This window comes from Leptosomus discolor, chromosome 1, assembly GCF_034619465.1.
Source record: "Leptosomus discolor isolate bLepDis1 chromosome 1, bLepDis1.hap2, whole genome shotgun sequence".
Classification (NCBI taxonomy): domain Eukaryota; kingdom Metazoa; phylum Chordata; class Aves; order Leptosomiformes; family Leptosomidae; genus Leptosomus; species Leptosomus discolor.
The window spans coordinates 205,363,271-205,378,139 of NC_141391.1; the positions used below are offsets into that span (position 1 = coordinate 205,363,271).

The 14,869-nt window shown below is 40.8% G+C and overlaps 1 protein-coding gene across 1 annotated transcript in view; it reads left to right on the forward strand.

Annotated features, from left to right (window-relative positions):
* CCDC146 (coiled-coil domain containing 146) overlaps nucleotides 1–14,869 on the forward strand; it is a 66,053-nt gene that overhangs the window by 50,017 nt on the left and 1,167 nt on the right. Inside the window, 8 exon segments of the mRNA XM_086462424.1 lie at nucleotides 262–432; nucleotides 1,768–1,856; nucleotides 1,978–2,142; nucleotides 4,505–4,729; nucleotides 5,365–5,593; nucleotides 11,021–11,149; nucleotides 12,631–12,768; nucleotides 14,156–14,404. Of these exon segments, the coding sequence (XP_086318550.1) occupies nucleotides 262–432; nucleotides 1,768–1,856; nucleotides 1,978–2,142; nucleotides 4,505–4,729; nucleotides 5,365–5,593; nucleotides 11,021–11,149; nucleotides 12,631–12,768; nucleotides 14,156–14,404 (1,395 nt within the window).

Consider the following 14,869-nt stretch of genomic DNA (forward strand, 5'->3'; position numbering starts at 1 on the left):
ATTCTCCCCAACGGGAAATAGCTGAAAGACATGCTAGATTGAGGAACAGAAGTGCTTCTAGGTGATAAAATATTTTGACATGTTATTATAAGGATGCTGCCTGGTGTTTCAGCTGGCATTTTAAAGCAATAGTTTATTTTTTTTAAATCGATGTAGTCTGTACCTATGTGTACTTTGCAGAGAAACTCAAAGTATTTCTGACTGTGGGTTTGCCAACACTGATGCATCGATGCATAAGGAATTGAATTTAATTTTCTTTAGGAAATGATGTCAGATATGGATGCCCACATGTTACAAAAATGTATTGCTGAAGAAGGCCAGCTTTTCAAAGAGCAGGAAAAATGCAGAGATGAGTTATCCAGACTTGCACGTCTGACTTGGCTCAAAGTTGAAGAGAGGGAACAGAAATCTAGGGATGTTCAGAAAGCCCAGGTAAAAAATTATCTCATATTATTGGATAACTTATAAAGTGAAAGCTGGTATATGGAGAAATTAAATCATTAATGAGGAGAGCCTTATAGACTCTTGTTTCCCACTTCACTTTGAAGTTCCATCACAACACAGGAAGCTCACAATACTGTGTTGTTTTATTGGCAATTTATGGTGCAGTGCAATAGTGTATTAAAATGTCATGCCACAATTGAAATAAGGTATTTGAAAGGACATTTTCTTTCAAGCCTATGGAATAAAGAGGCAGAAAAGCAGACAGCTTCAACTGAGATCTCAGAAGTACAACTGTGTTTTATTTTACAAATATATGGACACTAAAAGATAAACAGAACTTTTACTCATTCCAAGGAGAGGCAGAATTTTTATTTTCTTGACACATTTCCAGGTGTAAATTGTTATATTAATGTGAAGAAAGATGGAAAGAAAGCTTGGCCTACTGTCACAGAAACTAGGACAGGTTATTGGGTTTGCTGCCTGCAGTTTGCTGGCATTATAATATCATATATGTGCTGTGACGTTGCACAGTTTGTCCTAACTACCAGGTTTGTATGTGGGAACAAATTTATGTTTCCACAATGTATGTCTGTATTCAAATAAATTAGATAAGCTACCCTTCTAGCACTCTGGGAATCTTTGACTGTCTGTAAAAATAGAGCACACAAACACGGTAAGCTTTGCACCTTCAGTAAAAATCAGTCCATAAACTACTAAAAAAAAAAACAACTATGCAAAGTAATGAACACATGCACATGCCCAGAGTTGCAACCCAGCATGCACCACCTTTTTTTAATACTAACCTCCTCCTCCTGGTACCAGTGGGAGGTGAGAAAAGGCCTGTCCATTGAAGCTTAATGACACGGGGTTTGAAAAACTGAACACAACTGAAAACAAAAAGTCCAGAGCCATAACAGAATGTAAATGTACCATTCTACTCAATCATAAGTGATTGCTTAAAAGCCAGAAAAGAGTATTTGAAAAGGTACAATTTCAGTGGCGCGTGTGCCAAAAAGTTATATTGTGGTGGAACCAAGAGCCTGATTAATAGAAACAGTAGAACAGTAGGGACCAAGCATTTTAAGATGCAGCATCAAATTATCTACATTAATAACACTCGTTTCAAGCTAATATACATAGAAAAACTGTGTTCTTTAATGCTGTTACAGTAAAAGCGTGTCATTATAATTAGAGTAAGTTCTTAGAATAATCTCACCTCGCTGCCTTTTCCTCGTCTAAGAGGAACAGCTGTTCTGAGTCATTTCTTTGAAGATATTTCTTTGATATATCTAAAGTGCTTACTGAATACTATTTAAATTTCAGATACAACTTAAAAATATTATTAAAGAAATAAAAAGAAAATATCTTGAAATAAGAGAGTATAAAAAGAGGAAAAGAGAAATTCAAAAACGGTAAGAAAATGTTAACAACAATACATTAGCTAAAAAAAATGGCTTTAAAAGCAATTTTTATCCAAGTGATGTATGCATAAAATTACAATAATTATTTCTTTCACACTTGTCATTTCTTCAGACTCCAAGGATTTGCTAAAATGTATGATGTTATCCAAAATGAAAGGAATAAACGTGTAAATTTGGTGCATGCTGCTCAGCAGAAAGCAAGTGAAATCAAAAACCGGGTAAAATTGCTAGGAAATGAAATAAAAAATTTAAGGAATACTGTTCTAACCAAGGAAAGGTGAGTTTTAAGTAAGCTGTAGATCACAATTATAGAAATGTAAGACTAGAAAGAATCTTAACAGATAATCTAATCCATCTTCAGCTATGCCTATATCATCCTTGATAGTTATTATCCTGATTTGTAAAACCTTGTTCAAAGACATTTAGCAACAACTTTCCATAATCTGTTCCAATTTCTTGTCACCCTAACACTTCACAATTAGCTTGGGCAGCACTGCATGGCACGAAGCATTTTTGAAGTTTGTCTGGCTACTCTCTTACTTTCCTGTCCTTTGAAGGGATAAACTGTCATTGCATTTCCTTTGTATCTGAATTATCATGTTATTTCATCCAATATGAACAACACTGTTGGACTCATAGTTGCTTATCCTTAGACAAAAGGAGGTCAAATCCATACATGATTCCACAATAGCCTGGTGCATGGTATTATTAAATGAGTCACTAGCTTGTAATGTAGCGGTCTAATTATTAAATTAGAACAAACTGGGTTTCTTGGTTTAAGCTCAAACTGAAGTTTATTGGATAATGTTTATTTCAGATCAAGCAAAACATGGTTTCAGTTTCCAGGCAATCCTAGTCAAAATGAAAGGGTACATTCCCAACAAAGAGGATGCAGCGGAACAGGAGGTGCATGTGACTCTTTTTTCCTAGACTATCATTTAGTGGAGATGTCTTTTTGCCATCTTTTTGTCATCCTAGTGATGATATTCTGCAACATAGACAGAACGACAATGTCTCTGAAATCAGTAGCTGGGAAAGCGGGAAGCTAGTAAATAGTTAACTGTGTATGCAAAACAGCACAGGCAAAATTGAGTAGTATAAAAATCATTAAATTTCCCAAAACTTTGTCTTCCAGTGCCAAAAAAATTGCACAACCAGAATGCAAAGAAGCCATTCAGGATACATTCACTCAAAGTATATTGTGAGTCTCCGAGTAGCTTGATTTCAAAGTCATGTTGGAGGTAGCTAGAAAAGAAGTGGAGCTTCAGTGATTTAAGTGATTTTGTCAGGATTCACAAGTTGACATTTTGTGCTAAAATTTTTGAGGCCTTCCCAATTAATCACTGGTGAAAGGAGGGGAAAACAAGGCTAAGAAGGCAGATAGATATATATAGATATAGATATAGATATAGATATATAGATATATAGATATATATAGATATATATATATGGATATATATATAGTCTGGATACCAGAAATACCTTATTATTATAGATGACCCCACTCTAGTACAGATCCCAGAGACATTTTGATCTCTGCAAACCTAGTCTGAAGAGGTACTGAATGACCACTAATTCTCTTGCCTATGGGAAATATTTTTAGTATCAGACATTACTGTCATAGTATCTCTGAACTGCAACCTACACGATTTGGAGGACAGACAGAGTGTCAGTCCAAATAAGAGAAAGTTTCTTCAGGAATGGAACTTTACTTCAATCCAGTAACACCCTGTGGAACTGGAAAATGTAACACACATGGGGAAAATGAAGCAGAAGGTAGCTCACTGCTCCGTACAGAGCACCTCAGCAACGTAATGATGGAACCCATGAGGGGAGGCAGGATATTTCATCTGCAGTTCTGTATTTTAACAGGAGACTATGCTTCTCCTTGCACTACCTGTTCTGTGTGTTCACATGAATATCTCCCCAGTGTTGATAAAGCAGTGGTACTTGATCAAGAAGTGACGCTTACCACTATCAAATGTGGTAACTCTAAGTTCCATGTCGTAAGCAAACGAATTATCCATGTGGCAACAAGACTCTGTTTTTCAAGTGAAGGACCATCATCTAATGGCCACCAAGGTTGCTGGGAATAATCAGTTCTGTTCTTCATTTTTGCGGGTCTATAATGTGATCTTGTCACTAACTTTTCATTGTGATTTTTCTTCTCATCTGTCAAATGGGGAAACAGAATTTTCTTTCTTGTGTGAATGTTGTGATACAGTTTTATAAACAATAAACTTAGAGACCTTTGAATCGCAACCACAAAATTATTTATATACCGCTCTTTCAATAGAAGGACAGGATTTCTACACGTTAAGACTTTGCATCACAGTTTATGCATCTGCTCTTGAGCTTTATTTCTTATGTCCCCTTGGGCTACCCAGTGAGGAACAAATGAGCTGTAGTGCAATGCTCTGTTTGTAGCATTTTTGGGGGCCATAATCCAGTTCTCTTCAAGCTACAAAGAACTGCAGAGAAAAGCTGTTCTCAGAGTCTTTCTATTTCTTGTAATGCTTCTGTGACATAGCAGATCCTTTGTGTATTTGATGAATTAGTTTAAGCTCTGCTTTTAGTTGCTGAAATTGCTTTCAAATTGAAAGGACTAAAAGCTCTCCTACTTTTCTGTCATGTTAAAGAAAATTGCAGAACCAACGTCTGAAGAATACAAATAATGTTGCGATTACAGACAGTCTCAAAAGTGATTATTGCAAAATTGTGAAAATGATGCATGAGATGAAAGAAAAGAAGAAGCAACAGTGTCTGGATCTTGAGACACTTACCGATACAGTCACCTGCATTGAGGAGGAAACTGTGCAGCTACGCAAAAAATATGAAAGGGCTCTTCAGCAACACAATGAGAGGTATACATGTAAATTTGATCTGTAACGCAGTGTTTAATTTTGACATTCATGAATCAACAATATTTCTCAACTTATGAGCACTCCAAGTTAGGAATACTAAAAGACTGTCTCACTACAGTGTTTCACTAAACAGTCTGCCTCACTGCAATGTCAATGCTGCTTTGCTTTATACAGACTTTTTTTTTCTGCACGGGTGAAGATGTTCATTCTGCAGAACTATTATTAAAAAAATATGGTGGCTTGGCTACTGAATGCCTTGACAGCTTGTAGCCTCCCGCTGCATTTGTGCTTTGTGCGCAGACAAGGTGTAGAAACGCAAAGATGAAAAGCTCCCTGATGACGTTAATCCATTTTTAAATGAATGCTGTGGAAGGTCAGCAGAACTTACAAAATTAATTACATGAGAGACTAGATAGACTTTTGCAATTGTTTGTTCTCTGATTTTCGCATTGTAATTATTTTGTTACCTATTTAAAATGTTTTCATGATACTAAAATAATGTTTGTGAAACCTTTCTACGTTTTCCCAGATTACTACTATCTTTCAGGGTTGTCAGTTATGTTCTTGAATTGAATAGACTGAATGTGAGTAATTTTTTTTTTAAATTTTGCCTTTTCATTTTGGGCTTATTGCAGTGGTCTTCTGCTCAGAGATCGAGAAGAAGAACTATGCATTTTATATGAAAAAATAAACATGCAAGAGATGTTGTGTAGAAATGGAGATATTGAGATGCAAGTTATGGATGAAAAGATCAGATTTCTGAAGCTAGAGGTGGCTGAGAAAAAGAGACAGATTAAATTGTGTTTCAGAGCACTCCCAGTGAAGAATGCCCTGGACGCACATCTGGTGGTACTTCAGACACAGGTGGGTGGGAAAGAGCCTTTTTTTGTTTGTTTGTATTAATCTGTATTTTAACATTTAGTGTAATTTCATGGAAAAAAATGTCTGGATGTACAAGATTTACTGAAACAGAAAGTTCAGTAATGCACCTGTCTAGCAAAGCACCGATGCATGTTTTTAACTTCAGAGTTGCTACGCTTATGTGTAACTGGCTGATACACTTTATTATGCACATGCCAAACGCTTCCTGGGTACGGAATCTCAGCTAAGCCTCCCCATAGCCTGAAATGTCAGTATGACTAAGCTGGAGAATGAGAGTCATAGGGAAAAAATGGGAATGTAGATAAAATTTGTTAGAACTGTATTGATGGGGGTAGGTGGAGGGGTGGGAGACATACTCAGCTCTTCAAATTTCTAAAATAATAACTCAATTCACACTTGACCCTGAACCTACTCTGGAAACTCTGCTGCCTACAATGATATAATCCACATATATTTTCTTCTACACAAAAACAGTGTAAGTTTTAGTTCTTGTTACAAACTGACATTAAACAACTTAACAAACTGCAGTGTTCAGGACATTCTTTCCTTGCTTTCTGAAATGGCTCATTTACTTTTGACCTTATCTCCAGATGGTAATTTTTTCCATACATACTCTGTTAGTGCCTGCACAAAATCCTAAATTAGGGTGTACCATTGCCTTTCATAATTGCATCGATGGGAGCTGTGACTAACTGTTAAATAGTGCTTGCACTGTTCTGTTACTTCTGGCCTTCTAAAGAAATTGTGTGCTCTGCTAAAAGAATAGATGTTGTAGAATACCTTATGCAAATCATACCCCAAAGAACTTTACAGTACCATTATAGATTTACATGATGAACGGAGGCAGTATGAAAAAAAAAAGATGTATTCAACAGGCTGCAGAAACTGACCCCCTGTCTCGGTGGCCGTGGTACCCACTGGGAAGGGGAAAAGCACAGGTCAGGCTGTGTGTCAATTCAGCAATAATAAAAATTTCACCTAGGTCTCCTTTACTCCAGATGAGCTGCTTAATCATCACACAGATGTATGTTCCACTCACACACTGTTCATCAGAATCTGCACATCTCCACAGAAGCGCAAGACATTGGTGAACAGGAAAATACCGTTGTCCTGAGTAATACCAGACACCTTCTAAGCAAGTGCTGGTAATGCAGCCTAGGTAGTTTTGTTACAATCAGTGTAAAGCATTAAAAATAGAAATATTTACAGATACTTCCTTTGTCTGACACAAAAAATACCTGGTGAGAGTCTAAGGTGGTTTTCTCTGGGCATAAAGCTGTGTAACTTTTACCTGGGACTGCACATCAAGCGACTGTTCCCACTGACTGAAATGACCCACGAAAACTAACCAGCCTTCAGGCATCAACGGGAGGTGCTTAGCATTAATGATGACTTAGTCCAACATGTAGACCTGCTGAGCTGCCAAGATGCTGTAGATGGGACTTTCATGCCTCGGAGTTCAGCTAATGTACAGAGACCCACAGTGTGAGGCATTTGTCCAGGTTTTAATACAACTCCATGAAAATCTGCAGACTACACCATCACAGTCATAGAAAAATGGTGCTAGAGAGGTAACGAGTTTATCTAGGCAATCCTGCTCCTACTACAGCATTGGATTGCCTGTCATGGCTGAGAGGGCTAAGCTGTGCTTTCAAGCCACCACTGGGAAACCCCAGTTTCCCCAGCAAGCTATCCCAGTCATTCCTTAACAGCAGAAATATTTTCTTAAGCATTAGACTGGATCTTTCTTGCTGCAGCATGAGAATATTGATTTGTATTCTGTCCACCAGGGACATGACCAAGGGATCATTCTCTTCTTCCCTGCTGCATTTCATGTTGCTGGAAGAAAGTTAATCATGTTCCTCTCCCATTCTTTTGCTAGGCTACGCAACCCTGCTTCTTTTAATCAGCTCTTACAGGGCTGTTTTGCATCTCTTTCATTTTCTTAAGGTGCAGTGCCCAGTATCAGTGGCTCAGGGTGAAAGGATTCATTCAGGCATCTGGCAGGTTACATTCCTCTTGTGTGTCCTGGTGCAATGGCAGCCTTTCCTGCAACATGACATATTGATTCCTCTTCATGTAAATGTATGTAACAACCAGACCCGGTTTTAAAGAAAAAATATCTAATCAGTTGACCTTGATTCTGTATTTGTACAGATAATTTTTCCTGCTTACAAGTGGCACCTTGCATTTGTTATTTAACTTTACCTCTTTTGTTCAGACCTTTTTTCAGACCAAGGTAACTGAATTTCAATCTTCTCCTACAAAAAGTATTTGCAGTCTCTCTAAACTTAACCTCATTCTACTTATGTAGTTCTTACCTTACATTTTCATCAAGAACCCATTTCCTTAGCTTGTTTATGGGAATGTCATATGAAACAATAGCGAAGCTCTGTAAAAATCAAGATGTACGATACCTAACATTTGTCATCCACATAGCTGTTAAATTATCATAGTAGGAGATTGGTCTGGTTTGGTGTGGCTCAACACACCTGCTTTGACTGTTATTCCTACCCTTTTTCTTTTCTAGCTACCTACAAAGAAAGCTTAATGTTTTGTTCCAGATTTATTCTTCAGAAAGTGAAGTTATCTATAGTTCCATAGCTCCTTCCCCCCCATTTTTAAAAATAAGTATGATATTTGCCCTTTTCTAGTGGTCTGCATACCTCACCTACCTTCTCTGAGATTTCCAAAATAAACACCAGATCTCCACTTTTCAGACCAGTCCCTTTATTTAGGTATGTATTCCCTCTCATCTATTCATCCTTCAGCAATTCCTCCTGACTGATTACAAGCAAACATAGAGAAGCCTCCCTTGTAGAGCATTTTCCTATCCTCTGTATCAAATCCACTCCAAGAAGAAGGGATTATTTTTTGGGTTTAAGACTTAGAATCTCTCAGAACTCATATAAAGTCTTGTCCAAGGAAAAAACTACAAATGAGGAGAAAATAAAGATGCCTATAGTCACATCACTTAAGCAAACACAGAATAGTGTGGGTTTTGCTAAATGTGCGTTGTTTCCCATGCTTTTGGATTAGCCTGCCTCTCATCACCCCCAATTCATACTGCATTTAAAAGTAAGTCTAGTATTTAAGTTTAACATGAAACTTTTTATGGATTTTTTTTTTTATGGTTTGGACAGGTCTTTTGCTGCAATAGTCCTTCTTCTCTAAATCAAATAGTCAATCTTGCACAACTTTACTTGGTGAGCTGTCCCTAATCTCATTAAGGTACCACTGCTCCAGCAAGGAATTTTCAGCTCAGTTAGTGGTTGAGAAATTTGGCCCCAGATACGAAACACCATTGAAAGTATACCTGCATCCTGTTGTTTGTGCTGGTCCTGCTCTTACAGTCTTCCACTCTGTATATTATTAGTCTTGAGTTTTAGTTGTCTGTAATTAAACTAAATCTTTCAGTACCTAGTTGCACAATGAACGGCATTCATTTTAAACCAAACCGTGATTGTTCATTACAGTTATTTAAGGTTTTCACTTCGCCTGCTCTCAGTAAAAGTGTGAAAGAGCGAGCTGCATGATGCCGCTTTTACCAGAAAAAGAAGCGTTTAAGACAAGTGTTCTGGTAATGTTCTGTAGTCATCCGAGCAGATCTGTCAGTTTTCCCTTTTCCAGTTAAATATGACTTGTCCAGTGAACAAGCCCCATCCCGGTAGCAACATCTAAACATTTACGTTGTCTTTTTGCTGACTGCTCATAACTTTCAGAGCCGGTGACCACTTCTTTCCTTAATATCATCATCGCCTGCGACCAGCGGTTAGCATTTGTACCAGCTTCCTTGGGTCATGTTATGTTAGAGCTAATCGATCAAGGACGGCGTGACAACGTGCTGACAGATGCCCAGGTGCATGTCAAAGCACAAAACCCCACCACTGTCACTCTTGCAAGTCCAAACAGGAAGAAATGGTCCCCGTTACTTCTTTAGCCAGTATTTATGCGAAGCGTGGATGTCCATCTAGCGTGTTCTGGGAAGCGTTATTCCCTGGGAAGGTCTCGCATCAGAAAGGTCAGGGAACACCTGCCTTGCGGGGTCCTGGGAGTACCACGTCACTCAGGGTCACCACTGAGTCACTTCTGGACACGTGCCTGAGAACTGTAATGTACAAAACCTGGATGCCTGTAGGGATGATGATACTTTTAGCGCCAACCAGTGGGGAAGCGGGACTTTCAGATTTGACTTGCAACCAAACTGTCAGGCACTTGTATCCTTCTTACACCCCTAAATGGATCCTGTGGGTTAAACAGAAGATTGCAGGGAATAGAGGAAGACCACCCCACCCCACCCCCCGCCCATCTCAATGTTTTGTGCATTCCTGAGGATAAAAGTCCTTGTCTCAGGACAAAGCAGCAGGTGGGACTCCACTTCTGGCAGACAGCAGGGTTTGCTTCTATCATGCAACTGTCACACTGTTTCTCCTTCTCTTCAAAAAAAAAAGAAAAATGGTTTGTAATCCTTTGTATTAACCTCCTTACCCCCAGCACAAGGAAATCTTGTCTGTTAGCATTGAGAAAATCTGCAGGGACGTGCTCAAATGGCGAGTCCCTCGTGAGCTGCAGGTGCCCACCACCGCCCCTGCGCAGCCACCTCCGCCCTTCCTGGTGCTCCTCTCCCTCCGCAGGACGGAGTCGTAGCTGCGGTGGGTCTCAGCTCGCTGCCCAGCCCCACCGGCTGCGCTCTGTCCCTCCCCTGCTCACAGTGGCCTTAGAGGGTGGCCCCGAGCCCACCCCACTATGGCCCAAAGGGCGTGATTCGGTACAGACCATCTGCAGCTTTCATCCAGGCCACCAGCAGAAGCTGAAGAAGCTATCAGCCCCTGGGGCAGCCTTCTTCTAACTTCCCAAACACGTTCAGAAGGTAAAAATCATCTTCTAGTCCAGGGCTCTTGTCGTGATATGTGTGGCTCAGAGAAGCCGCCTCTTCTGTGCAGCTGCATTATTTAGATACAATTTCAGGTTGTTGCGTTGCACGTGGAGAAGGAGTCAAGACAAGCGCTCAAGACACTTAAACCATTAATAAGATGAAGCTGATTTGTATTTGTGCATTATAGAGATGACTTTCTGCGACACGATCTACTGCGTTCCAAATTCCTGTTCAATAGGACAGGAGAACGACCTACGTCCACCTCTGGTTTTGCAGGGAAATGTTTCCCAGTGTTTGACCAGTGCTGTTTTGCTTCTTCCTACACCGCCCAAGCATCCCCAACACCTTCCAGCAAGGCTGGAGTCCTGCTTCCAAGCCCAGGTGTTGGCAGTGCAGCCACCCCAGCCGCTTTAGTGCGGTTCTCCTGATGTAAAACTGACACACTCAGACCTTCCATCTCTGATCACGTAGTAATAGTGAGGCTTTTGGCTTCTTGTCTGAAAAAATAACCGTTATGACTTTTTGTTTGCTAGTATTCCCAGTGCAAGGACAGGATTAAACGGATGGAGGAGAGTTTTGCTGACTCCACAAATGACAGTAGAAAGCGAGACTTGGGAGGGAAGGACCCATCTCCACCTGAGCTGCTAAAAAAGATTGAGCAGGTAACTTCACTTCTCACATCACAAACGCTCTAGGTGTGATTGACCTCTTTGAGAAAAAGCAAATGGTAACTTTTATTTTTAAAACAAACTTTCTGTGAGAGGAATTAAAATCACTATGATTGGCTAATGGGAACTCCAGCCCAGCCTCTGCTTTCCAGGACAACTGGACATTGGACTTTTTGATTTCTTCCAGCAGAGGCTGGAGAGGGGGAGCTCTGTGCGGTACACCTGGCTCTGCAGCATCCTCTGCTAGCTGGTCCATTCACATCATTGGCACTGCAATGCAGACCCACCCACATCACTACGGGAAGGCACAGAAAAGGCAGCAGAGGGAAATAAGTGCAGAATAATAAACTGCTAACAAATGAAGCTGTCATTCTTCTGCAACTGGCTATTAGCTGTTCCATCACTACCCTCTTAATAAGGTCTGCATATGGGACATAGGACCAAACAAACACCTTCCCAGGCTTTGTTTGCACTGCTTTGTTGCCACACTGAACAGGGAGCCACAGGACAGACCGTCATGGAAGCGGCAGCCAGGCCAGCCAACCACTGCAGCATTGCCAGCCGCTGCCAGGAGAGGCTTCAAAGAGAAGCATTAGGTCCAAGATGAAAGCCAGTTTCAGGGCACCTCCTGTGTGGCGGGGGGTGGTGGTGGTGGGGTATAAAGGAAAGGAATGAGCAACTATCATATTTTCTTAGGTATTTTTCCTCCCCCCACCATGTTTAGTGCTCGGGGGGATTCACAGGGGGCTGTGAAGGCATTAGGGTAACAGCAAGCTCAGAGCAGTACACACACACCTAAGTCCTCTTTTTGAAATCCAGTTTGTAAGGATTTACCGTGAGCACTTCTACTTGAATTACTTGAGCTTTTTGCTTTACTGTCCCGATTCCCTGACAGGAGGGAGCTCTGCATAGCCAAGCAGGCTACAACACAGCCCGCTATTACCAACCTGCACGTTAAAAAGCCAGGTTTCTTGGAGTCATGAGATAAGTTTAAAGGTTCTCTTTCAATCTCCTTGTGATTTTAAAGTTGTTTTAGTTGCACAGTACTTTCTTTCTTAGTCTTTGGAGGCCATACTTACTTCTTTTTTTAGCAGCAGGAAGGAAAAGGTATTTAAAGGAAGAGCTGAAGCCTTCTCATTATGGCATGGCTCAAGGAACCAGAAGATTAAAGAAAAAAACACCCCACTAGAAAAAAAACATTGCTTTCAAGACAACCAAATCAAGGCAGTAATAAGGCCAGTGTAACCCCCTGCTCCCCAAAAAGGGCCCGGTCTGGTATGGAAGAACTGTATGACTGACCGTAACCAACTGAACCAACTGTGGCCCGATACTTGCAGAGGGTGAAAATTTTGAGAAAACTGATGGTGATTATTTGTGGCTGCTCACCAGCATCATTTCAGCAGCCCTCAAAGCAATCACAGGACACCTTGTGCTGCACCTTCCCCTGTCATTTACCTACACCCTTCTCGCTGCAGCTAGAGGTGGAGCTGGTGCAGAAGGAGAAGAAGTTGCTGGAGACAGAGCTTCTCTACGAGCACATTTCCCGGCTGACGGACCGAATCCGTGCCATGGCAGGGAACGGGAAGCAGGACACGCTGCAGTTAGCAAAGAGGGTAAGCAGCGCATTGCATGCTTGGCTTGCTGGCCTACATGAAATAAAATAACATCTGGGCAAGAGGTAAGATGACTCACTTGCACATTACAAAAGTGGCTGGAAATAGTGATAGGCAAATCATGTGTTAAGTCTTCAGAGATTATAGACATTTAGTAGTAACAGCAACATAGACATACCAAAAGCATTAGGTGAGTGTAGTTCCTTTTTGGAAGAAAGTTGCACTATAAATAGTAACTTTCACCAAAATTAGTTCTTTCTCAGGTGGATGCTTAGAAACTCGGCAGAATCTTCCCTTTGCACTTGTACATAACAGCCTTTCCACAACAAACATGCCAAAGGCTAAAAAGAAATAAGGGAAAGCCAGGTAAATTCTACTCCAACATAAAAAAAAAAAAGATAAACTTGATATCGGGTTCAAAGTTTCTTTGTTATTTAGGTAGGGAGGACCACACAGGAAAGAAATAGCATTTTCAACACAGTTACTTTTAAATAATTATAGCCATTTCCTTTTAACTGCCAGTAATACTGTTTGGGGACCAGGAAAAATCCTCTCACCCCCACCTCCTTAATGAGAAAGCTCCAAATAGAGCAGAGCTGAGTGAAAAACAGAAAAAAAGCTAAGTAATTAATGTAAAACAAGGGCAGGGTTGATTTTTTTCTTTTTAGGTGTTAGGCTTTGCACTCAGAAAGGCTTAAAAACAAAACCCATCTTTATAGTAAATCTTTAATTTTCCACAGAGAAATAACATGGCTGTTACTTTGGTTTGTGAAATCATGGCCATGGGCTAACAAATGCCTGTAAAAATAGCAGTGTGCCAAAAGTTACATTCACAAGTGCTCTGACTCTCCCAATTCCCTGTTAGTCACTTAAAAATAATAATAATAAAAAAAGAGTAATTTTCCTTGGTTTTTTGTTTTGTTTTGTTTAAATCATCTGCAGTTACACTGTTCGCCCGCCGGCAAGGATAACTTCACAGCCTCACTGCACCTGCATTATCGCTCAATTATCTTGTCAGGATTTGGCTTATTACACCTTTATTACCAAGTTAATGGTGCATAAACTCAATGAGAATCAGGGTACCAGGCCTGTGAGGGCAGGGGGAGTTTTGCTACTCAGCTGAGAAGGGCAGGAGGTAATTACAAACTTGCTTTTCCGTACCTTGTAATGGAGGAGAGGTGGCTTCTTAGGCTGCCAGCTTCTGTGGTTCCAGGTGTATACAGAAACACATGTCCTGTTTCATTAAGTCACCTTCAAGTATGGAACTAGTTTTTAAAACCTCGCCAAGTTGGACTTGTTTTCACGTACCTAACACCCACCTAAGTGTCATACCTAGCAAGTGTCCAAAGGGAAGCCCTAACTGAAATGCAACTGTTATTTACTCCAGACAAATGAACTGCAGAAGAAGATAAAGGACAGAACCCAGAAGATGATGGCTCTTCTTGGAGAGTTATCCATGAAGCAAGCACTTGCCATTAAACTCCAGCAGGAAATGAGAGACAAAGAACAATTTTTGATGACTGTTTCATCAAGGATAGATCAAGGCCTTCCCCCTCCTAAAGAAACAGAAAATGAGTGGTTGAAGATATTACGCAACGAGAAGATGCGAAAAGCAGCAGCTGAAGCCAGAGCTAAAGTAAGTTTTTGCCCTATGTTGCAATGAGATCTTCAGCCCCACCTTTTCACTGCTCTAGCTCGTCTTTCTGAAGGAGCTGTGCTAGTTCACTGCGTGGCTGTTCGCTGCCGGACACGGAGCTCCAGGAGTCAGTGGAGATGACGGTATAGACAGAGACAACCGCTGAGGTGGTACATTGTGGGTGTGTGCAGTTTTAACTGCAGTCTGGCAACACCACTTAGAACCAGTCATTGCTTCTTAAGGAGAGAATACACTAGAAGGGAGCCTTCGTGTGACCATGTCCTGGGATGATGGGTGAGATAGCCACTGGTGAAGGATGGCTTTCCATTTGATTTCAGGCTAAAGCTGCAACAGGTGGGCTGTGGGTTTCAGGAAAAATAAGTTCAGCATCTTCCGCACATGAGATGCGGTGAGCGTCAGATCAGAAGTAGCAAGAAATCAGGCTGCTGGGCAAGAGTGAGGGCA